Below are 25,669 nucleotides of genomic sequence, written 5' to 3'. Positions count from 1 at the left end.
TGAGTGAACCAGAGAAATAACCCTTTGCAGTGTGAAAAAGCTACGAAGTTCTGAGTTTATACCTCCACATCATCAAAAACTGAATTGTTTTTTAGCTTTAGAATGTGTTATGTCACTTGAATTAATTTTTGACCATACTTCAGCTTAGGAGAGGAATTGTTTTGACACTGGTACTTTTTGAACTTACTAGCTAAAGATTCTAAAATGCATGTTTTATACTATTAAGTTTTAACTAGTCAGGAAAATTTTATGTAACCAATGATAATTACTTTATTTTTTGTATGAATGTTGTTCAGGCTGCAGTGTTTAACTTTTATTAACTCTTATTTGTACTGTCTCAAGTTCATTACTATGTTGAATGACACCGTTACCAAGATATTTAGCATGTAAAAAGCAGGTTTTGAGTTTTTGTTTTAAACAGCTTCATATTGAAGCTGAGACTTACAAACAGGTTGAGTGGCAGAACTGGTATGCTGTATCTTGTTACATAGAGCTATTGCCAGAATCTTAGTAAATACATTGTTTTAGAAGTTTGTTGTCTTTATATATTCATAACAGATTATGACAAGTTAAACTTAAGTGAGAATTGTATTACTGCTCTTGTGTCATATTTGATCAAGATTTTGTGCCTTGTATCTCTTACTGAATTACTAGGAATGTTAAGAGGAACTGATAAGTCATTTTCATTTTACATTTTTATATAATCAAGTAATATGACATACAATTTGATGTACAATTTTGCCTGTTATAGAGGGTATGCTAATTGTGCACAAAATATTTTGGCATGACAAGAAGTTGAATAAATAGCTATTTTACTTTAAGAAAAAAAAAGAAGAAAGAAAAATGGAAAGATGTAAGAACCAACATAGTAAAAATGGCTGTACTCCCAGAATTTTTTTTTTTTTTTTACCACCAGGAGTAGAACTCACAACCTTACATTTTCTGGGCATTGCTGAGCTATGTTCCTTGCTCTATACCTCTATACTCCTAGAAATGTTATGCTGATTTAATGGAATGCCAATCAAAATAACATTAGCATACCTCACAAAACTAGAGAAAATTTTCTTAAAATTGATTTGGGGAACTAGAACAGACCTAGAATAACAAAAAAAAAAAAAAAAAAAAAGGAAAAGAAAAGAAAAGAAAAAAATTCTGGGCAAAAAAGGCCAGGCAGAGTGCATCACAGTCCTTGAATTGAAATTATACTACAAAGCTACTGTGATAAAAACAGTACAGTACTGACAAAAAAAAAAATACTGACATGAGGATCAGTGGAACAGATTAGAAGACAGAATCAACCATCTTCTCTTTGACAAAGGGTGCGAAACATGTTTACTGGAAGAAAGATAGTCTCTTTAATAAATGATGCTAGAGGTCTGGCCAAATAGCTCAGCGAATTAAAGCTCCTGCTTAGGCAGACACAGGGGCCGGAGGCTTGATTCCTGGGCCTGCTGTGCCAGCCCTGCCCTCTGGGGTGCACTGAGATAGACAGTTGAGACTGGGCGTGGTGGTGTGCACCTGTAATCACAGCACTTGGAGACTGTAAACAGGCGGATCACTACAAGTCCAATCTAGTAGTGAGACCCTGAACACCCTGTAGACCTTTCCCTAAAATTAAGAAATAAAAATCCTTTAAAAATTAAAAATAAATATTAAAACAGAAATACTACTATTACATTTAATCCATTTTGTGACTATATATGCCCATGTAGACATAATGGTATGTTTATCCTGTTACTATAGTATTCATCTATGTCTATGTATTTCCTTATGTGGGAATAACATCAAAATTCATTATTACTAAAAAAAAAATCATTAGTATATAATGGTTGTAAGCATGAAATAATCTTTAGAATTCTGTTCTCTGTTTTTCCCTTTGTTTCTCTCATTTGCAGTGGAGAAATTATTTTCTTAAAAAAGTTTTCTATAGTGACATTTTATATCTTAAGTAGGACTGTATTTCATTTTTGAATCAGTGATGGAACAGAAGGAGATGAGTCTATGAAATGCCAAGTATATAATAAAAAATTGAGTTTTTCCTCATTTTTTTCTTGCTCAGGTCAGACAACTAGATTCAGCATTAGAAATTTGTAAAGAAGAACTTGCCTTGCATTTGAATCAGTTAGAAGGTAATAAGGAAAAGTTTGAAAAACAACTAAAAAAGAAATCTGAAGAGGTAAATTAACATTTCCTTTTCATGTTGCACATTTTCCAAATATTTCTCTTTGAGAGATTATTTTCAAGATACTTTAAAAATACACTTAAAATTTATATATATATAAATTTATATGTATATATTTGGTACAGGGTCTCAGTACATAGCTCAGACTTGTAGTGATATTCCTGTCTCAGCCTCCCCAGTGCTGGGATTACAGGTGTGCATCACTATGCCCAGTTTCTGTGGCCAGGTTTGGCGTGGAGCTGCCTGGCATGCAATAACAGGATTGAACCTGAGTCCTTGAGCTTGCCTAGGCAGGTGCTTAGACCACCGAGCTATTTCCGCAGCCTAAAAATCTATCTTTTGTGAAACTGTGTGTTTTGGTGTATGCCTAAAATCCCAGCACTCAAAAGCTAGGCAGGAGTAGTGTCATAGTTTGGAGGCCAGCCTGAACTGTACACCAAGAGCCTATCTTAAAAACACCAAAAGAATACAAATAAGAAATTGAACTTTCTTTTGGGGATAAGGTTCCAAATATAGATTAAAGGTCTTTCATTTTGGTTTTTGAAATAGAATCTTGCTGTGTAATTTAGGCTTGAACTCACTATGTAGCCCGGGCTGGCTTTAAACCTTGTGATCTTCATGCCTCAGTCTCCTGTGTGCTGAGATTACAGGTGCAGACCTCACAGTTAGGGCCATCTCTATATCTTCAGTACGTAGCACTTTACTTTCACCATAACAGACATTTACTAAATGTTTAATAAAAGAGTTTGTTTTGGTAAAAGATTGTCTTAGTGAAATTATTATTATTTTCCTTTTTTGATTGTTTGCATGTTGTTTTTTTTCCTTGGTTACTGGGAATCAAACTTAGGACCTCATGCTTGCCAGGCAAGCACTACAGGAAGCTAAATCCTTCACCCTATTTTCTTTGTTGGAATTTATAATGTAGAGGGCCTGCAAGATAGCTCAGCAGACTAAGCACCTTCTTAGGCAAGTGCAGGGCTGTGGGTTTGATCTCTGGCACCACATGCCGTGTCAGCGCTGCCCCTGGGCACTCTGAGCCAACAGCTGAGTCTGGGCATGGTGGTACATGCCTATAAATCAAAGCACTGGGGAGGCTGAAAGCAGGAAGATCACTATGAGTCTGAGCTGGTTAGTGAGACCGTCTACCAAATACATAAAATTAAAAAAAGAAAAAAGGAATTTATAATGGAGGTATGTTAAACCTACCTAAATTTATTTTTAAGAGATAGTCCTCAGTAAAGATTAATAAACATTAAGTTCAGTTTATCAGAAAAATCCAGGCAAAACCACAAATACTTAAAAGTATTTCCCATGGAAAGAATTGCATACAGAATAGTAGATACGCAGACAGTAGTGAGTAGAGAAGCCAAACAGTATACCCAGGCAACTCCAAAAAAGATTTATCCACAAACCACTCTAATAATTTAGTTACTTTTTTTTCTTTTTCATATGTCTTTTTACATTGATGTGCTTTTTTTTTTAATGCGATTTTTGTAAAGCTTTATTTTGTAAATTATTATGTGGGAAAATGTTCTCAAAAATGATTTTAGTAGGGGGCTGGGGAGATGGCTCAGTAGGATAAATGCTTGACTGACAAATGCAAGGATCTGAGTTCAATCCCTGGTTCCACCAAAAAAAAAAAAAAAAGATTTTAGTTTGATACATCATATTTAATCAGAAGGATATATTATCATTTATTAAAACCTCCCTTTTGAGAGGAGAAGAATATTAGAAAATGTATTTTAAATTATTCTAGATTATTTTTTCTACTTTAAAAATAATTTCTTTTGGCAGATTTTTATGATTAGACTGCTAGGAAGAAATACATTATGTTAGCCAGCTTTCCCATTGCTAAAACATACTAGGAAAAGAGATTTAATTTGGCTCATAGTTCAGGGGACTCAGTCTGTGATTGGCTGGCTCTGAAATAGAAACATCTTGGCAGAAGAGCATGGCAGAGCAGAGATGCTTAGTTCAGGAGAGTGAAGGAACAATGTCACAGTGGAATTAGGAAGGAACTAGGTTTCATCCCAAAGTAGTACCCACCCAGACACACCCTAAAGTGTACTTTACTAATCTGCTATTTCTTAGTCCACTCAAGTTGGTGTATAGTGATTTGCAGTTACAGACATTGCACCCTTTCTTAAATAAGCACTTCTAAAAAATTTTAAAGGTATTTTTAAAAGCAGTTTTGGAAACTAGCATATTAAAGTCCAAAATACTTGGAATAATAAGTGAAATTTCTTAGTTCATATTATCATACCTTTATGTGATTTTTGAAGAATGAATAGTCTAGGGATGGCCAAATAGCTCAGTGGTTTAAAGCACCTGCAAGCAGGTGTGGGAGTTGGGGGTTCAATCCCCAGGCCTGCTGTGCTGGTCCTGCCCCTGGGGCACACTGAGATTGCTGATTGAGACTGGGCGTGGTGGCGCATGCCTATAATCCCAGCTCTTGGGAGGCTGTAAATAGGCGGGTCACTCTGAGTCCAATCTAATAGTGAGACCCTGAACACCCTGTAGGCCCTTCCCTAAAATACAAAAAAAAAAAAAAAAAAAAAAGATTGAATAGTCCAGATGGTGTTGTCAGGACATTTGCTTTATAAACAGCCATAATAGCAATAGTAATTATAGATAGATAGATAGATAGATAGATAGATAGATAGATAGATCAATCCTGATATTTATGTAGTAGTTTCATGGTGGTGGTTTATTATCAGTAAGGGGGAAGATACACTAGGTAAAATGTAGAGAAATCTGTGGTTATCTTTGTCTTCCTTCTTTCTGAGAGAGGTCACACAGAATATGTTCCTTTCCATAGAAAAGAAATGTAACAAAAGCCCAGTGTGGTACTTCACACTATAATCTCAGCATGCAGGAGGCTGCAGGAGGATTGTCACAAATTTGAGGCCGGGCTGGTCTACAAAGTAAGACCTTATCTCAAAAGAAAGAAAACAACAGCCCTTGCCTGGCAAGCATGAGGTCATGAGTTCAATTTCCAGTACCAAAAGAAAAAAAGAAATAGAATGTGATAAGACATATGATGACATATGTAGTATTTCTTCTTAGGGAAGCCTGTTTTTTTGTCATTGTTACAGTTTTGATTTGTTTTATTTTGCTTTTGAGACAGGGTCTTATGCTGGCTTTGAACTCACAGTGATCCTCTCACCTCAGCTTCCTTCCCAAGTGCTGGAATTACAGGCATGTGCCACCACAGTCAGCTAGAATCCTGTTTATGATTCCAAATTTCAGGGTTTTATTAGCAGATGGTCACGTAGGAATAATGGCCAGCTCATAATTTGGGACAAATTGCATAGTCTCCCCAAAAAAGCATGTTGCAGCCATCCAAAAGAATCTTATTCAATCCCCAGATGCCACCTAAGAGCCAACCCTAAAAGCAGTTTTATAATAATAAACATATGCATCAGAAAAAGGAGTGCTCCCCTTCACATGACTGACCCATGCCCTTAAATATAGCCTATGACTACAGTTAACATTTTGGCAAGTGGTAATAATTGAATTGGAAGATAGCTTTGACATTACAGTGCATCTTAAATTTTGAAAAATTTAATTCATATATATATATATATATATAATATATTTGTTAGGTATATTGTTTGCAGAAAGAACTAAAAATAAAGAGCCACAGTCTTCAAGAGACATCTGAGCAAAATGTTATTCTACAGCATACTCTTCAGCAACAGCAGCAAATGTTACAACAAGAAACAATCAGAAATGGAGAGCTAGAAGATATTCAGACTAAACTTGAAAAACAGGTATATACTGACATTCTTATTTGTATGAAATGGAAATTTAAAAATCAGTAACATAGTTGCATAAATTATTGCTTAAGCACAAAGATTTCACATTATGAGGAATATTTCATACTAATACTTTAAATATAAAGTTCTATTCCTGCATAACCTGACCTGAATCTCTAATACTATAGTAATTTGTCATTCTACACAATTTATAGTTTAGACCTCTTTACTCAATCTTATTTTTCTTGAATCCAAATATAGCACCTATCTGAATCATTACCGCTTCTAATATCTACTTTTTGGATCAGTACATGATATCCTATTTCCTAAACAAATTTTTCCTAAACAAAGCAATGCATTAAAAGAAAAATCGCAAAGGAAAATTCTTCTTAGTTCTGAAGATGAATTATGAGACTAGAGATGTAGCTCAGAGGCAGGGCACTCTCCTAGCATAAATAGATCCCTGCATTCAATTCTCAGCAGAGCCGGCCAAAAGCTCTGTGGATTAAAGTGCATGCAAGCAGGCGCAGAGGTCCTGGGCCTGCCATGCTGGCCCCGCCCCTGGGGTGTGGTGAGATGGCAGTTGAGACTGGGTGTGGTGGCGTGCGCCTATAATCCCAGCACTTGGGAAGCTGTAAACAGGCAGATCACTCCGAGTCCAATCTAGTAGTGACACCCTGAACACCCTGTAGACCTTTCCCTAAAAAAAAAAAATACAAAATAATAATAATAATAATAATAATAATAATAATAATACAATTCTCAGCACTATAAAAATGAAAATAATAATAATGACAAAATTAAATAACTTATTACTTCAGTGAAAAATCTTACAGATTGTTATCCTATAATTCCTTGTGTTCGTTACCAAATTTATCTAAATTTTTTCAAAGATATTTTATGGTTTTGTTTTTCTTTTTTCAGAAAAAAAAATTTACAAAAGTGTGAATTGTTAAATTTATACATTTTCACTGTAATTTTATTTAACTTACCTTTTGTCAGGAGGAAATGGTGTTTCATTATTCTGAATTTATTCTTAGCCTCTGTTATACTTGGTATGTCCCCACCAAAACTCATGTTCAAATTTAACCCTTATAATAAGCAAGGGGACTAGGTAGAACCTTTGAAAGGTGATGGAGTCATAAGAACACTGCCCTTGTGGATGGTTTATCTTGAGAGTGGATCTTACGAAAGCTAGTTTGCCCTATCTCTTCTGTGGGGTTCTCTCACCGTGTGATGCCCCCATTTACCTCGGAACTCTTCAGATTCCTGTCAGGAAAAAGGACTTCAAATACATCATCCTAAACTGAATTTCCCAATCTTTAGGACCACAAGTAGAATAAACCTTTACCCTTTATAAATGATCCAATATGTGATATTCAGTTAGAGCAACAGAAAACTTCTAAAATAGCCTCTCAATGAAGCTAAAAAATCGCCTTTCTGCATCTTGTACAATGAATAACCACTAAGATAACAATATGCAATGTATTAATTATTGAAACTGTCCTAATAAGTTTTGAAACTGTCTCATTGCTATTTGTTTCTCAATAAAATTATTTTAAAAAATAAAATTAAAAAAGGTGAAATTAAAAAAAAAAGAATATCCTCTCAATATATCCAAACACATTAAGCAACTATTTATATCTTTTTTAGATCTTCATGTGATTTTTCCTTTTTTTTTTTTTTTTTTTGGCTAGACTTGCTTGTTAGACCTGCTGTACAACTTCACCTGAGGGCATGCAGTAGTCCCACTAAGTCCATTATCATTTATTCTGATTTTTGCTGACTATGATTCTTACTTCCTTTTTTTTTTTTTTTTGCGGAACCGGGGATTGAACTCAGGCCCTTGTGCTTGCCAGGCAAGCGCTTATTCTACTGAGCCATCTCCCCGGCCCCTATGATTCTTATTTCTACTAAAGTAGTTTTCATTTCCATAGTGGTTTTATAATTTTCTTCACTTTAGGGAGTAATCTTCCTTACCTCTAAAAATTCATTTAATTTTTTTTCTTTTATTTCTTAAAGATCTTTGTTTGAAATGATTTTGCATTCTCTTTAATTGTTCAGTGATCTACAAAAGCGTATACTTAAAATTTCTGTTCAGTTCTCTTCATGCTTTTCATTTATATTCTACTAGATGTAAGTTCCATGTTGCAGTATTTCAGATTATTGTTCATCTTTTTTTTTTTTGGCGGAACCAAGGATCGAACTCAGGCCCTTGTGCTTGCCAGGGAAGCACTTATTCCACTGAGCCATCTCCCCAGCCCCATATTGTTCATCTTTAAATTTCTTTCATTCATATTTATGCTATATAATCAAAATTTCTTATTTTCTTTTCATTTTAACCAGAATATTGGCTTTGTTTGGTTGATTGGTGCTACTGGGATCAGTTTCAGGTTTCATGTGTGCTAAGCAAGTGATCCGTCATGCAGCCACATCTCTCAGCCTTTGTTAACCTTTTTTTCTACTTCTGTGGTGCTCAGGCTCAAATATAGAGCCTTATACATAGTAGGCCAGCATTCTACTGCTAAGCTGTGTCTCCAACCCCTGAGTACTGTGCTCTTTAATACTCTGTATTTTTTGAACTTGAATTGGAAGGGTAGATATTAACGGTTTAATCTATATTTTGTCATTCAGCAAGGAATTTAAGAAGACTAGAGATGATATTAACTTGAAAGATAGAGATTAACTTTGAGACCAGAATCATGTAAATGTTCACTGAAAACATTGACTGAGATTATGTAGGAATAGAATGCAGAATGAGAAGGAAGAAGATTGATTTGGATAGATCCCTGAGGGATGTTACAAATGGAAATGTTTCATAAAGGAAAGAATGACAGTTGGATTCACCAACTACTGAAATCTATGTCAAATAAAATGAGGATTGGAAAAATTCCATTGATGAATTAATAATTTAGAAGCTGCTAATGATTTAATCATATTTTATTGGAATGACCAGTTTTCCATATTGAAGCATAAATGAAGTGAGAGAATGAGACAGCAAGCATAGAAACTGAGAAAATTGAGCTGCAACAATTTTGAAAGAAAGATGTAAGTCAAGAAAGGTAGAGGAAGGGCCAGCCAAATAGCTCAGCAGATTAAAGTGCCTGCAAGCAGGGCAAGGTCCAGGTTTGATCCCCAGCCTGCTGTGCCATCTCCCCACCCCCATCTGAGAAGGTGATTGAGACTGGGTGTGGTGGTGCATGCCTGTAATCCCAGCACTTGGGAGGCTGTAAACAGGAGAGTCACTACGAGTCTGATCTAGTAGTGAGACCCTGAACACCCTGTAAACCCTTTCCTAAAATACAGAAGAAAAAAAATTTTTTTAACTTACACAAGCAGAATATACTTTTGTCACAGTACAGCAGGAGAAAGGATAAGAGTAAATTCAAGCTGTAAAATTTGAGTTCACATGAGAATCTAGGAAAGTGTCCCTGAAGAGCTATTGCTCATTTCTTTCGGGGATTTGTGTAGTTTTTTAAATTTATGTACTTGGTACAGGGTCTTACTATGCTGCTCGGACTCATAGTGATCCTTCTGTTTTTAGCCTGCCCAGCACTGAGATTACAGGCCTTCTCCCCTTTCCCCACTGCCACACACACACACACACACACAGAGAGAGAGAGAGAGAGAGAGAGAGAGAGAGAGAGAGAGAGAGAGAGTGTTGCTGACTCAGCATGCCTGGGGTGGCGCCTGCACAGCATGCAGTATGGGAGGATCGAACCCCTTGTTTAGTTTTTTGAGACAGGGTCTCACTATGCAGTCCATGATGGCTTGGAATTCACTATGTAGCCTGCTCTGGTCTCAAAATCTCTGATCTTCCTGCCTCAGGCTCCCAAGTGCTGGGATTGTAGGCATGTGCCACTATGGCTGGCTTACTTCAGTTTTGTAGTAAACTTTGAACCTAACTGATACAGTAAGCTACATATTTATAAAAATTTTTCTTGGAAATATTTAGCTATGATTGCATTTAAAATACTAAAAACTACTTTTCAAGGTATCAAAGCTGGAACAAGAACTTCAAAAACAAAAGGAAAGTTCAGCTGAAAAGTTGAGGAAGATGGAGGAAAAATGTGAAGCAGCAGTACACGATGCTGACTTGAAAAGGCAAAGAATTATTGAGCTTACTGGTACTTCTAGGTAAGACATAAATACATTAGTTTTGTTTACTTCTCAATTTTTTATCATTAGTGTCAGAGTTTTGTTTGTTTGTTTGTTTTTTGCAGAACTGGGGATTGAACTCAGGCCCTTGCGCTTGCCAGGGAAGCGCTTATTCCACTGAGCCATCTCCCCAGCCCCAGTGTCAGAGTTTTAATGTCCATTGAAATATTTGCCTGAGGAATTTTTCCATAATCTGTATTCCTACACCATTTTTTTTTGTATTTTACCATAATTTTAGTAAGAGATAAATAGCAATGAGACAGTTTCATTTTGTTTGTATTGTCTTCATGTCTCTCATATGTCTCATGTAAGGACAACAGTTGAAGTTGTCCTCATACAGAAGGAACTTTAAGGGAATGTAATTATACATACATAAGAATATCTAGCTAAAAGTGTTTTTCAATATTGACAAGACATAAAATTACTCTGTAGTGCATAAAGCTAGTGATGCTTCAGGCCTACCTTTGTTTGTAAAGATTCTGATATAATTTAACTGGGCTTGGCCCAGGCAGCAATATGTAATTGGGCAGGAAAAGAACTTAGGAACATTGCATAGCTTCCCCAAGAAAGCATTGTCTAGCTTCCCCAGATCTCTTCTACTGTGCCATAATTCATAACTAGTCGGCCTTTCTACCGACAGGAGCCAAGAGTGAACTACTCTATTGGAATTACAACTATATGTCCCAGACTCCCTTTCCTCTATTGAGTAGGATTAAAGTAGGACCTCTGTGCTTAGAATGGCAACATGTTTCCAATCCTCCTTTCTCAGTAGGGCCAAGATAGTATCCCAAGTTTAAGCCTAAATTGAAGAAAGCTCTTCAGATTTTCTTTCCATTGAGAAGCTATTTATTTATTTATTTTTTGAGAGAGAATCTCACTCTTGAACTCACTGCATAGTCCAGGCTGGCCTCAAACTTGCAGTGCTTCTGTCTTCAGAGCCTCCCTACCACTAGGATCACAGGTGTGCTTGTAGGGTTCTGCTGGTCTGTCAGCACACCCTGAGGAGAAACAGGCAGCAGGAATGAGGAAAACATAGACAACAAGCAAGAATTGGGCCAGGTGGTGGCCCATGCCTCATTGGTAAAGGACCCCAGAAGAACAGTAGGGGCATTTATTTATACTTTTGCAAAGTTAGACACAAGACGGCACAGGGTTGCCTAGCACCTAATAGCCAACAATGTCCAGGCAGGATGTTTTTCTGCAAGATAGGTCAGCAATGAGGCCTCATCCTGCCCTCCCACATATGATCAATTTCCAGGTTTAGTGGAATGTGCACCACCATATCTGGCTGAGTAATCGAACTTTAAATGCATAATTTCAAACTTAAGCATTCCTTTAAATAATATTACTTACAGAAGATTGTTTTTATACCTTTGCTTCTTTCAAAATTTATTAGTGTCTTCCTAAACATTGCACTCATTAATGATCTTACTTTCTTCTCTATTGGAAAAATTCAAGCAGTTCCTTCTCACTTTTTTAATCCCTATGTTTTTTACTTCTAGATCTCCCCAAAAGTCCACTTCCACTTCATAATTTACAGTGAATCAGAATGTTCAGTAAGAAAGCAAAGTCCTAAATACTTATATGAAACTCATGAAACAAATATTTAAAGTTCATGAAAAAGATGTACCCTAGTTTCAAAAAAAATCTCATGAAGTGTTTTCTCTATTCCTTCTGGTACTTTTTCACTAATAGAATTACAATTTATAAAAAATTTTTTTTTCCAAAGTTAATAGTTAAAATACAGTATAGCTAGCTGTGTGTACTTTGTACTTGATGATAGTCTTCTTTCTTTGTACTTGATGATACTTTAAAAACACAAATATTGAAGTGTTTAAAACACTTAGAGATGCAGCCATCTATAAATTCTTTGTACATTGAAGAAGAGGAAGCATTCCAGTTCCACATTCTAAAAGTTAAGTATTACTTTGGCCTCTTACTTCTTTTGATTGTTTCCAGTTTCAGGCTTAATTATTGACAATGACTAAAACAATAAAGTGAAGTATTTCTGAAAAACCTGGTAAGCTTAGAAAATGTTTAAAGTTGGGGCCGGGGAGGTGGCTCAGTACAATACGCACTTACCTGGCAAGTGCAAGGGCCTGAGTTCATCCCTGGTTCCACCAAAAAAAAAAGAAAAAAAATTTTAAAAGTTACTGAGAATTTTTTATTATTGGATTATTTATGTAGTAGTAAAAAATTTTAAACACTTCAATATTTGTTCAGCAAAGAATGAATAATTGCTCATAAGTTAAGAAATAATGGTAGAATGAATATATATCGGGAATTGAACTCAGGACCTCATGCTTGCCAAGCAGGCACATGCCGCTGAGCTCTCTCCTGGGCCTATAATTCTTATTGAGTAAAACAAAGCACATAACACTTTAATAGAAATTTTCTGAAATATGTATTTCCTTGACATTTATATCTTCTGTGTGTTTTCATCATACTTATTAGTTATACCCTACTGAGGTATAGATCTATCCTAATATAACTCTGAAGCATCTAGAGCCCCTTGGTTGTTTTGTTTTTATTTTTGTTTTTACTAAATAACTATAGACTGCTGAACTTTTTCGGTTCTTGTATGTGTTTTTTTAAATATTTTTCCCAGCTCCTTTGCTGGCAAGCTTTAAGTTCTTGGTAATGTACCATATGTCAGTTTTTGTTTTTTTTGTAATTTAGGAAAGGGTCTACAGGTATTCAGGATCTCACTACTAGATTGAACTCTAGTGATCTGCCTGTTTACAGCTTCCCAAGAGCTGGGATTACAGGTACATGCCACTATGCCCAGTCTCACTATCAGGCTCAGCATGCTGGGGGTTGGGAGGCAGCACAGCAGGCCCAGGGATCAAACCCCCAGCCCCTGCGCCTGCTTGCAAGAGCTTTACTCCACTGAGCTATTTGGCCGGCCCTGTCAATCTTTTTTGATTATTCTTGTCCAGATATGTTTTATTTCTGCTCTAATACCAGGAAACAATTGGTCAGCTAGAAATTGTTTACTCCCCCCACAAAAAAGATAAAAGTTATTTACCTGGATATTAGAAATATAAAAGGGTCATTAGTATTATCTGATCTAATAGCTCAAGTAAATTAGGCCATGGACATATTGAGGAGTCAATAAAATAGCTATACATAGATACAGATAGGCATACTTAGCTTTGTATATAATTTCAGAGCTTTTATAATTTTTTTCAAGTTCACCCATGGACTCCAGATTAAAACCTTGAATAAATTCAGATTTTAATCACATACATCATACATACAAACATACATTTATTTATTTATTCAGTCATTTATTGTGCTGGAATTTAAACTCAGGACTTTATACATTCTAATATACTCTCCTACTGAGCTATACCCTAACCCCTCTATATTTGGGAAAGAAATTCTTTTACTTACAAATCCAGTTTAGGAAACTTTGATGGCCAAAAGGACAAAAAACCAAATGTTAACCACTTGCAGCACCAGTCCTGTCCCTAGGGTGCACTAAGTCATCACAGAGACCAGGCATAGTGGTACATGCCTGTAATCCCAACATTGGGGAGGCTGAAAACAGGAGGATCACTCAGAGTCTGAACTGCATAGTGAGACCCTATACCAAATACATTAAAAATAAAAAGGTAAAAGAAAACCAAATTTTAGTTAGCACAAAGGATCATAAACATGATCTACCATTGAAGATAACATTAACAATAATTATTTCAATGAATACCATTTTGTAATTAGCAATAAAGGGATTTAAAACTGCCTCTCACTGTGTTTGTGTATCTGTAGATAGAGAAGCTTTCATATTGAAATAAGCTCAGGATTGCCTGAGAGTCAATAAAGTTGGCCTTTTCAGTATTGATATCTAGTTGTATTGCCTCAGACAAATACACCTGACTTTCCAGTTTCCTCCTCTGTAAAGTTGGAGCTGTACAATATAGGAAATTCTAGCACCTCCTCTCCTTTTCATTTTAATATAGTGTCTTGCTGTGTAATCCAGGCTAATTTTGAAATCACTGTGGAGTTCAGACTGGCCTCAAACACATGATTCGTCTTCCTCAGCCTCCCAAGTGCTATAATTACAGTCATGTGCCATCAAGTCCACTTTCTAGTTCCTCTTAAAGCTAAAATAGATAATACTAATAATACCATTTTAGGTAAAAAGGGCTGGCTTGACTCCCCTTTCTATAAAAATTTATAATGTATAATTTGATTGTTTGACTTCTTTATTGTCTGTTTTATATCACAGAAATTCCAGTTGAATGAGTTGCTTATCCTCGGATGTTCTCAGTACATATGAAGCTTTATAAAGTTACACATAGTTAGAATGAAAAGAATGCTAGGCTTGTTAAATATTACTAGGTAGTATATTTGTATTTAGTGGAATATAATGTGTAAAAAAAATAGTCTTTTATTTGGAGAGCTTTTAAAAATATAGTAGGTGATTTAAGATTCTGAGTAGACTATGGCAGGGTGGCGCCCAGCTGTAATCCTGACACTCAGGACGCTGAGCCAAGAGGATTGCCACAAGTTCAGGAACAGCTTGGGCTATGGTGAGTTCAAAGCTAGCCTAAACTACATTGTGAGACCCTGCTTCAAAAAAAGATCAGAAAAGATTCTGACTAGAGATTTCTTGGTATTGTCCTTACATAACTTTCAGACTTTGTTGAGTTAGAGACAAAGCTGATGGTTTTTAAGTTTTCTAATTAACTGTTCTATTATTTGTTTTTAATTAGGCAAATACATCTGGAAATGGATCATTATAAAGAAGAACTGTCTAAAATGGAAAAAGAAATAATGCATCTTAAACGAGATGGGGAAAATAAAACAATGCATCTCTCTCAATTAGATATGATCTTAGATCAGACAAAGACGGAACTAGAAAAGAAAACTAGTGCTGGTAAGCAATAGGTAGCTGAGTATTGTTGCCTGTATATTTGTATTTAAGAAGTAGAATAAGATGAGAATTTGAGATGGTACGGCTAGAAGGGACAAAGAATTGTATTTTGCATCTCATGTATAAATAGCCTTCAATATTATTTTCTTTTTTTTTTGGTGGGAACCGGGTATTGAACTCAGGCCCTTGCGCTTGTCAGGCAAGCACTTATTCTACTGAGCCATCTCCCCGGCCCCAAACTTCAATATTCTTATAGTTATTTTTTCCAAAGTTCTTAATAACAGATATCTAAAGGTTTTCCCTCCTCATCATAGTGAAAGATTTAGAGAAACTACAGCAGCACTCAGCAAATGAACTGACAGAGACCTTGCAGAGACGAGAGGCCCTGGAGACTGAGCTGCAAAATGCTCACAGGGAGTTGAAAAATACTTTACGACAGCTGCAGGAATTAAGAGATGTGCTACAGAATGCCCAGTTATCCTTGGAGGAAAAATATACAACTATAAAGGATCTCACAGCTGAACTTCGGTGAGCTAAATAATAAGAAAAGATATTACAATTTCAGGTACCTCCTTTATTACTCTGAGTGCTTGGATGATACAGTAAATTCTGCTGTTGAATTCTAGGTGTAAAAACTCTAGCTATGGTTATCCTAGTCAGCCCATTCCATGGGCTAACTGATTCACAGCTGTTGCTATTGGTCTTTGGACCACTTTACACTGGCCTCATGGGGGAAAAAAGGAGAAGTGGCTAACAGCAAAATAATATCATTCTTTGTATTAAACCCATACGTTATGCCAGAACTATGACTCAGATGTCATATATACATCATATTCACTTCCTTAAAATAAAACTATGATACATATTATCATCTTTTTATAATTGAGAAGATTAAGGCTTGAGAAATTTAAAAAAATGTCCATAGTAGATAGGACCCCAAAAAAGGAGTTAAAGCTTGGGCAAGATGACACATAAGTATAAGGGCAACACTTTGGGAAGCTGAGGCAGGAGGATCACAAAAAAAAAACAAAAAAAACAAAACAAAACAAGAAACTTGGGATATAGCTCAGTATGCAGGCCCTGGTTTCAATTTCCAATACTATAAAAAAGGGTGTGCATGTGTGGGATAAACCTAAGTCTGTCCAGCTCTGAGATCTGAATTCTAGATAGTGACAGCATAATATGCTGTATGGCTTGTATCTGTACTAAATGGAACTGGAGAAGTAAACCAGAGCCAAATTATTCCTAGTAGATCCAGAGAAAGAAAAGAAAATTATAAACTAGATGCAAAATATAAGAATAAAATAAAGACTAGGATAAAGAACAAGAAGATAACCCAAAAACTTAGATAGTATAGCTGAGGATTCTGTATAGTTCTCTGTCTCTTCTTTGTCCAGCAACTTGTCCTCAGAAAATTTCATATGACTTTAAATACTGTATGAAAGACATCTGAACCCATTTTTCCAGTGTTAACCTCTTTCTCAAACTCCAGATTCAGTATCTAACTTACTTATCTCCATTTGGATTTATTTTTAAGTACTAGGGATTCAGCCCAGTACTTACAGTACTGAAATACTTCCGCAGCACTTTTTATTTTTTTATTTTGAGAAGACTTGGAATCTTTCTGCTCTCATCTTTGAATTAGCTGAGATTTCAGGCGTGCACCTAGCTCCATTTGGATATTTTAAAGAGGCATCTCAAATTTGGTCCAAATACAACTCATTAATTTACTCATAATCCTGCTCCTCCCCATCTTAGTATTACACAATTGCTCAAACCAGAAATCTGTATAGTTGTTATTATCTCTTCCCATCAAATTTGGTAGTAGCTTGTGTCAGGTACATTTGCAAAATAAGTTATAAAATCCATTGATTTCCTAGCCTCCTTTCTCCCTCCCTCCCTCCCTTCCTTCCTTCCTTCCTTCCTTCCTTCCTTCCTTCCTTCCTTCCTTCCTTCCTTCTCACTACGCAGTTTAGAATCATAGTGATCCTTCTGTCTCAGCCTCCCCAGTGCTGGGATTACAGGCATGTGTCACCACACCCAGTTTCAGAGCCAGCAGGGCACTCCCGGAGTTCCAGGGCTGGCACAGCATGTGGTACTGGAGATTGAACTCAGGTCCTTACACTTGACAGGCAGGCGCTTAGACTACCAAGCTATCTCCCCAACCCCTTCCTAGCCACTTTTCTGTAGCCATCATAGCACAAGACATTAATATCTCTTACCTGGTTGATTGTTATGGCTTCCTAACTGGTCTTCTGCTTATATTCTTGACTCCCCATTTCTACCCCACAGTCTATTTCCACAGAATAGATTTATGATTTAAAACATAAATCAGGGGCCAGAGAGATGGCTCAAAGGACCTGAGTTCAATCCCCAGTTCCGCCAAAAAAATAAAATAAAATAAAAAGTAAAAAAAAAAAAAAAAACACAAATATCATGCTATTTTTCTGCTTATAATTTCTAGTGGCTTCCAAAACATTCAAAACAAAATTCAAACTCCATTGGGAATAAAAATCAGAACCACAGTGAAATACCATTTCCTACCCATTAAGATAACCATTAAAATAAGTGTATTTTGTAAACATGTAGAGAAATAATAATTCTGATACACTGCTGTGAGCACCTAAAAAGTGGTAGCCACTGTGGAAAATAGTTTGGCATTCTTGAATAAATTAAGCCAAATTGCCATATGATCTAAAAATTGTATTACTAGTTGTATGTCCAAAAGAATGGAAAACCTGTATTCAAACAAATATCGAATGTAAATGTTCATAGCATCTCTGTTCACAATAGGCAGGAAGTAGGTCACAATCCAAATGTCCATCAACAGATGAATAAATAAAATATGGTGTACTTGTATCCTTAAAGCAGTATTATTCAGTCATAAAAGAAATAAAATACACATGATTTACAAAGTTGAAAACATTATGTTAAGTAAAAGAAGGTAGACACATATTGCATGTTCTATTTTATGTACTTTTCAGAACTAGCATATCCATAGAATCAAAAAGCAGATCACTGGTGGCCCAGAGGTTTGTGGAAGGAATAATGGAAAATAACTGCTAATGGATATGCTATTTCCTTTTGGAGTGATGAGATTTATGTTTCTTATGTTGTAATAATGTCACAGCTGTTCTATGTAAAAGATTTTCAAACACACCCTTGATCAATATATGAAAAAATAAAATTAAAAAAGAATCTTAATAGTGATTTGTAGGAGACACTTCCAGGTCCTCGTCTTGGTCCAAGAAGCCAATATTTGTAATCCCAGGGTTACGTTATTGGAATCCCATCAAATTGATTCCAATCTACCACTTACAATGCAACCCACGGCGAAAATAAAAACACTAAATTATATCTTCAATCATCGGGGAGTCAAGGGGCTCTAAGTCCAGCCACGAAGATGGCTTTCTGGAACCAAGAGAGCGACCCAGGGCCTCACCCAGTTTTATTCAGTGGGGGAGTGGCTTGAGGATTGACTGAGAACTGTGGGAAAGAGACTACTATGAGCTGAGTTAGGTGTGTGGCCTAAATTTACCTCTGCGATATGCAGAGAGGATATGTAGAGAGAGTAATCTGCATTATATAGTATCTAACATTTTGGTAAGTCTGGTGCTTCAGCTTTGGTGTAGCCTTTCAAGCCCCAGGAAGTCATAGCCTCTGTCTCGAGGCTTGATCCCAGCTGGCGCCACGGAGTATTAGCTCTACCGTCCTGTCTCAACCCGGCTCACATTAAAGAGCGGCAGGTATAGGTTATCAGGGAAACACGCACGCCACCTTCAAAGACTATCACCAGCACCTCAGCTAGACCAATAGACATTGCTTAAGGCCAACTGAAGGATAAACAGAAGTCCTAGCCAGCTCTGTACATAACAATACAAGGAAATAGGGTCAGGCTCAGCCAAAATGGAGACAATCGCTCTTCTTTCAAGGAGAGCTGCTCAGGTGGTCCTCCACAGTGATTCAGTCTTAGACTCCTGGGAATGATTTAGTAACTAGCTTTAACTGTCTAGAATTATATAGGTTGTTAACTTTGTTGTCAGTCATTTTTCTTATATATTTTTCTTTAATTTGAGTTCTCAATCTGAGTTAATTTCATAATTATATTCCTCTTAATTTCTAGGAAAAGTAACCCAATTAGCTAACTTTTTAAAACTATAATATTCCTATCTGGGGCCGGGGAGATGGCTCAGTGGAATAAGCGCTTCCCTGGCAAGCGCCAGGGCCTGAGTTTTCAATCCCCAGTTCTGGGAAAAAAAAAAAAAAAAAAATATATATATATATATATATATATATATATATTCCTATCTGCTTTGATCTTTTTTCTTTGATAAATTTCAGTGATTGCAAGATGGAGATTGAAGACAAAAAACAAGAACTCCTTGAAATGGATCAGGCACTGAAGGAGAGAAATTGGGAGCTAAAGCAAAGAGCAGCTCAGGTTGATTTTCTTAATCATACTTTAATGAAACTTTTTGTTACAAATATCATACAGGTTTTAGAAGTTACCAATTTGGGATAAAGTAGCATTTTTTATAGCATTTTTCTGCTTATAAATTATTTTTCATAGATATTTTATATACAAGTAGACTTTGAGAGTGGTTACTCTAATGAGTCTCTTGATTGTTTATCTTACTGTATACATCAAGAAAACAGAATTAACAGAGTTACTTTCAGGGGCAGAGAGATAGCTCAGTGGCGTAAGGGCCTGCCTAGCAAGCACGAGGTCCTGAGTTTGATCCCTGGTAGAGTAAATGAAAGAATGAATGAATCACCTTCTCAGGTAAGTGTTGAAAGAACATAAACACCGAAAAATGCTTTACTTAGCAGTTTTTATCCAGCATACAATGAAGTCTGAATCATTTTGTCACTTATAAACATAATCACTCATAATCTTAAATTTCTGTAGCATAAGTGGGTCTCAACTTCCAACATTAGTAAGTAATGGTTTCTTTGAGGTGAGTTTATTTTTTAGATACCTTCTCTGAACAGTCATTCAAGTTTTCAGACCAGTATAAGCTAAACAGTAGTTTAGTGTCACTTTTATAATATTACTTTTTATGTGTATTTAGGTTACACATTTAGATATGACTATTCGTGAACACAGAGGAGAAATGGAGCAAAAAATAATTAAATTAGAGGGTACTCTGGAGAAATCACAACTGGAACTTAAAGAATGCAACAAACAGGTGATTATTTTTAAATTACAAATTTTTAATTTTTAAAATCTCTGAGGGCTAGCCAAATCACTCATCAGATTAAAGCACCTGCTTAGGCAGATGCAGGGGCTGGGGTTTCAATCCCCGGTTTGCTGTGCTGGCCTCACCCCGAGGATGCACTAAGATGGCAATTAAGACTGGGCATCGTGGTGCACGCCTGTAATCCCAGCACTTGGGAGGCTGTAAACAGGAGAATCACTATAGGCTGATGTACGTAGTGAGACCCTGTAGATGCTGTAGACCCTGTACTAAATTAATAAAAAGAAAAAAAATAGTAAAATCTCTGTAACAGAAAGCACCCATTTTTATAATACGGCTTTTTTGGGTTTTTTTTTTTTTTTAAGATCAGCTCGTTTTAGGGCCAGCCAAATAGCTCAGCGGATTAAAGCGCCTGCAGGCAGGCTCAGCTGGGGGTTCTATCCCTAGGCCTGCTGTGCCAGCCCATTATGGTGGCACACACCTGTAATCCCCAGCTCTTGGGAGGCTCTAAACAAGAAGATCACTAGGAGTCAGATCTAGTAGTGAGATCCTGAGCACCCTGTAGACCCTTCCCTAAAATACAAAGAAAAAAAAAGATCAGATCTTGTTGTGTGGACTGGACTATTTTTGTGATCATGGTGTCTTCACTGCCAGGTAAGTATCTGAGCTGTTTTTGAACCTCTAGGCTCCACCTGTTCTCCGGCCTCAGCATCCTCAGTAGCTGGGACTTATAAATGCACATGACTGTACCTCTGTGTGGCTTTCTTATATAATGTCATAAAGTATTATCTAAGATGGGTGTGGTGGTACACACCTGTAACCCCAGCAAAAGGCAGGAGGAATACAATTTTGAGACCAATCTGGGTAAGTTAGTGGCTTAGGAGACCAGTGAATGACTCAGTGAATACCTTGGGTTTAGTTCCCAATATCACCAACAAAACTGAAACAAACCTAATTTTCATCATCTTGTATGTGATAGTAAGTTTCTTTCTTTTTTTTGATGTTATTTTTAATGTAATTTTTCTTATATTTCTGGGAAGATTTTTAAGTAATTCTAAAAGCTGATTGCCTCTAGGAAGAAATATGTGATAAGGAAACTTTGTTTCGTCTTTTACTTCATGTATATGTTACCTATAAAATTATTCTGAAGGTAAAGTACATTTGTTGTCACAAATTGTGATTAAGATTTTGGTATATTCAAGTGTATATCTAAACATTAAAGAGTATAAGAATTTCTGTGCTTGTTTTCAAATTATGATTTTCTGAAGAAAAACACTTTTTTATACTTTGCTTTTGATACTTTAGATGAGTGTTCAAAATGAACTTAGAATAGAGCTATGATTAAATTATATTTCCTTAGTTGTATTAAGAATACTTGCCTGTTTAAAATTCAGATAGAAAGTTTAAATGAGAAATTGCAAAATGCCAAAGAACAGCTTCGAGAGAAAGAGTTTATAATGCTACAAAATGAGCAGGAAATAGGTCAGCTGAAGAAGGAAGCTGAAAGAACACAACACAGGATAAAAGAAATTGAAAAGGTAAGCAAACATTTTTTTTTAACCTAAGGAAAAAATAGTGTTCTCCAAAGCATGAAATGAATCTTTGTCCAAAGGTGGTTTTAATACGTAGAACTATTGAGCCTAAAGTATTATTAGACTGCTTATTTGGAGCTGCATGGTGACTCATACCTATAATCCCCACACTTTGGCAGCTGAGACAGGAGATGACCAGGAGTTTTCGACCAGCCTGGGCTAAGTAGTGAGTTCAAGGTCAACCTATCAAATTCACTCACTCACACACACACACACACACACACACACACAATGCATAAAATATTTTATGCTGATGGTTTAAGTATGGGCAAAGACACATAAGTATGAGCAAGGATATCTACCTTACGTATCTTTTGCATGTTACCTATTGTGATAAATCCACAATTTATACTAATTTGGTTAATAAATACTTATTGAGAATCTACTATGTGAAAAAAAAATGAAGATACAGACTTTAATAAAAAGAATCTTTTGGCCCGGTGAGAGAGAGCAGCAGACTAAGCACCTGATTTGGTAAGCACATAGATTTGGCAAGTGTTTGATCCCTGGTTCTGCATGGCATGCTGGCTTCTCCTACCCCTTCCCGGAACATGTCCGGGCGTGGTGGCGTACACCTGAAACCCCAGCGCTAGGGAGGCTGCAAACAGGAGGATCACTGCAAGTCCTTGTTGCCTAGTGAGACCCTATACAATATACATAAATGAAAAAAAAAAAATAACAAAGAGTCTTTTGTCCCTGAGGAACTCCATTCAGAGAATGAGTAAACAGTTGATAATTGTGCATTATTGAAGTTGGTGTATAGTGTTATTGGATGAAATTTTATGATTTTGTATCATTTTATATATGTTGACTGGTGAATCATTCGACTCAATTTGCCTTAAAAAGGAAATTTGTTTTTATAATCTCTAATGAGTATAACCTTTTCTGGTTTTTAAAGACTCGACTTTTGAAACTGAAGGTATATTATAGCTCCTGACTGTGATTAGACTAATTGTCTCCTCCTGTCCGATACAAACTCCATGGCCATGTTTTCTCCTTTGTTCAATTCTGTGTCTTCAACATCTGAAACTGTTATATAATATAACAATGAATAAGTGCTTGTTGAGATATACTTATTGAGTACTTTTATATCTCTTAAGAAGGGCTTCTAAGGTCAAGTTTGGGTTCCAAACTTGGGGCTGAGAGATGTACCCTGTCTTTTTAGGTTTCCTAAGAAGAAATGGCTACAAATATGTATTAGCACTTACATTAGTTTACAACCTGAGCCTTCATTTCAAACCTTAGAGACCTAGTGATTTGTGCTAGTTTCTTTTTCTTTTCTTTGAAATCAAGTGTCAGTACTTACTACCTAACCTGTTTCACCCAGCAGACATGAAACAGATTTAATTTTGATTTTTTTTTCTTTAAGAAGCAATATGGTTTTTTTAGTATTGCTTATCCAAAAGACTTGGGAATAGAAGTGTCTTAGATAGTGAATATCCTTTTTATAATATTTGTTTATAGATAATGAGATATCTTGAGGATGAGACCTGAATCTAAGCATGAAAGTCACTTGTTTCTCATATACCTTATACATATAACCTACAGATAATTTTATATAATTATCTAGTGCATAAAACAGATATCCATGGTGTGAAATTTTCCACCTGTGTCATGTTAGTATCTAAAAAGTTTCATAGTTGGGGTGGGGTATTTCAGATTTTGAATTTTCAGGTTAAGAGTTGTCAATCTACTTTACTAGGGACTTAACTGAGTAATGTAAAAACATTTCCAAGGGAATAATGGCCCCAGTAGCAAGCTTTACATTCATTAAGAATAAGGTTATACATAACCTTAACCAAGTTAACAGGACTAATGGTGGGATTTAATTATTCATTTCAATATATTGTCCATTTTTAACATGGATAATCAATTGTTAACATCCTTTTTTTCTATCTGTACCATTATATATTCTTTCATAAGTGTTATATTAATGATAAAGAATTATACAGCTTGGATGTATTGAAGTCTTGGCAAAATAAGTCAAGTGTTTCAGATTCAGTACGATACTTTGTCATTTTCTTATATATAATTTATTTATTTATTTATTTTTCAGTATTGGGGATAAAACTCAGGACTTTGAGCTTTCCAGATAGGCACTTAAGCTGCTGAGCTATCTCCCCAGCCCTGTCATTTTCTTATTAAAAGTTTTTTTTCCTGAATTATCATTTTTGCAGTGGTAACATCACTTATTATTTTAATAATAAGTAAAAATTATTAAAATAAAATCATAGCCAGGTGTGGTAGCTCATGCCTATCATCTGTATACTTGGAAGGCTGAATGAGGAAAATTACTCTGAGTTCAAGACCAGCTTGTGTTACATAATAAGTTTGAGGCTATCCTGGACTATAGCAAGGTCCTGTCTCAAAAATAAATCAAAATAAAAAATTGACTATAACTATGTGCTTTACTTCAAAATCTACAGATATCTTGTGCTTTCCAGGTTATGAAAGAGCAAGAACAGTACATTGCCGCACAGTACAAGGAGGCCAGAGATTTGGGACAAGAACTGAGGCTAACCCAAGAGCAGCTGCAGAATGCTCACACGGAGTTGGTGGAGGCCCGTCATCAGCAAGTCAAAGCACAGAGAGAAATAGAAAGGCTCACCAGTGAACTAGATGATATAAGGCAACTTTCTAAAGAGAAAGTAATCCTTGTTCTAAATCATTGCATATTACTGAAAATCTTAACAGTTTTTATTTTGATTTTAAAAAGAAGTAGTTCACTATACTATACTTAGATAATTTTATAATATTACTAGAAATTTGTGATTAATATTACTAAGTTTGTAGAGCTGGGAAACCTGCAGTTCAAAACCCTTGGGGGGAAGTAAAACACTTTAAAAGTTCTGTGTATCTGTTTTTTTGCCAATACCATTCTAGTTTTGTGTGTACTACAGTTGACTGCAGGTTACTGAAACCTCAGAACAAAACCACATTCACTTCCTGTAATCCCAGCACTCAGGCAGCCGAGGCAGGAAGATTGTTGCAAGTTTGAAACCAGACTGGACTACAAATGAATTTAAGGCCAGCCTGAACTGCAAAGCAAGACCCTGTCTCAGAAAGAGAGAGAGAGAGAGAGAGAGAGAGAGAGAGAGAGAGAGAGAGAGAGAGAGAGAGAAACCACACACACACTTCAGATAAATTATGTATATAGTGAAAGTATATAATTAAAATCATAATCATGTGTATAAAAACACAAGTGAACTTGGTAAGCAAACAGTGCCTCTGGTGAGGAAAAATAGGCATACTAAAGAATATACTGTTATAGGAGGATCACTACAAGTCCAAGCTGTGTAGTGAGACCCTGTACCAACTATATTAAAAAAATACACTGTTATATGCTGATTTAAATGATTATCTGAAGTTCAGTATTCCATGGTTATTAGTTTTTGTCACAGAAAGCACTGGTAGAAAACTAGGATTATAATAGCAAACAATATACTGATACTTTCCCTCTTACATTACACCTTTTTGAAAGGTCTGAATTTTAAAGTACTATTTAATAAGCTAATTTAAATGTTTAGTTATATAAAATAAGCCGCATTAATGCATTAGATTTAGTTATGATAAATGACTTATATTGCCTTTTCTCAATATCATTTTTAAGGAAGCTCACAGGAATCACTTAGCTGAAGAATTGGGGGCATCTCAAGTACGTGAAGCTCATTTAGAAGCAAGAATGCAAGCAGAAATCAAGAAATTGTCAGCAGAAGTAGAATCTCTCAAAGAAGCTTATCATACAGAGGTAAAGAAAATTGTGCTAATAGTGTTTGGACAGGATATCATATCTGCATATTGTATTATGAATAACCACTAAGAAGACAACAATATACAATGTATTATTTTTTTTTATGGGCAGAATATATTTATTGAGAGAAAGAAAGCTCCTGTCCCAAGAG

General features: G+C 35.9%; 1 protein-coding gene across 1 annotated transcript in view; it reads left to right on the top strand.

Annotated features, from left to right (window-relative positions):
* Window positions 1-25,669, top strand: part of Ccdc18 (coiled-coil domain containing 18) — a gene marked incomplete at its 5' end in the record, with an annotated part of 110,537 nt that overhangs the window by 73,145 nt on the left and 11,723 nt on the right. Inside the window, 10 exons of the mRNA XM_023720296.1 lie at window positions 2,060-2,176; window positions 5,788-5,955; window positions 9,935-10,077; window positions 14,817-14,980; window positions 15,292-15,505; window positions 19,319-19,418; window positions 20,050-20,166; window positions 21,570-21,713; window positions 24,212-24,415; window positions 25,378-25,515. Of these exons, the coding sequence (XP_023576064.1) occupies window positions 2,060-2,176; window positions 5,788-5,955; window positions 9,935-10,077; window positions 14,817-14,980; window positions 15,292-15,505; window positions 19,319-19,418; window positions 20,050-20,166; window positions 21,570-21,713; window positions 24,212-24,415; window positions 25,378-25,515 (1,509 nt within the window). The remainder of the gene's footprint in view (window positions 1-2,059; window positions 2,177-5,787; window positions 5,956-9,934; window positions 10,078-14,816; window positions 14,981-15,291; window positions 15,506-19,318; window positions 19,419-20,049; window positions 20,167-21,569; window positions 21,714-24,211; window positions 24,416-25,377; window positions 25,516-25,669) is intronic.

Source organism: Octodon degus, unplaced genomic scaffold (genome assembly GCF_000260255.1).
Source record: "Octodon degus isolate 3935 unplaced genomic scaffold, OctDeg1.0 scaffold00074, whole genome shotgun sequence".
Classification (NCBI taxonomy): Eukaryota; Metazoa; Chordata; class Mammalia; order Rodentia; family Octodontidae; genus Octodon; species Octodon degus.
The sequence above is the reverse complement of the archived record's forward strand: the minus strand, read 5'-3'. Positions and strand labels throughout refer to the sequence as shown.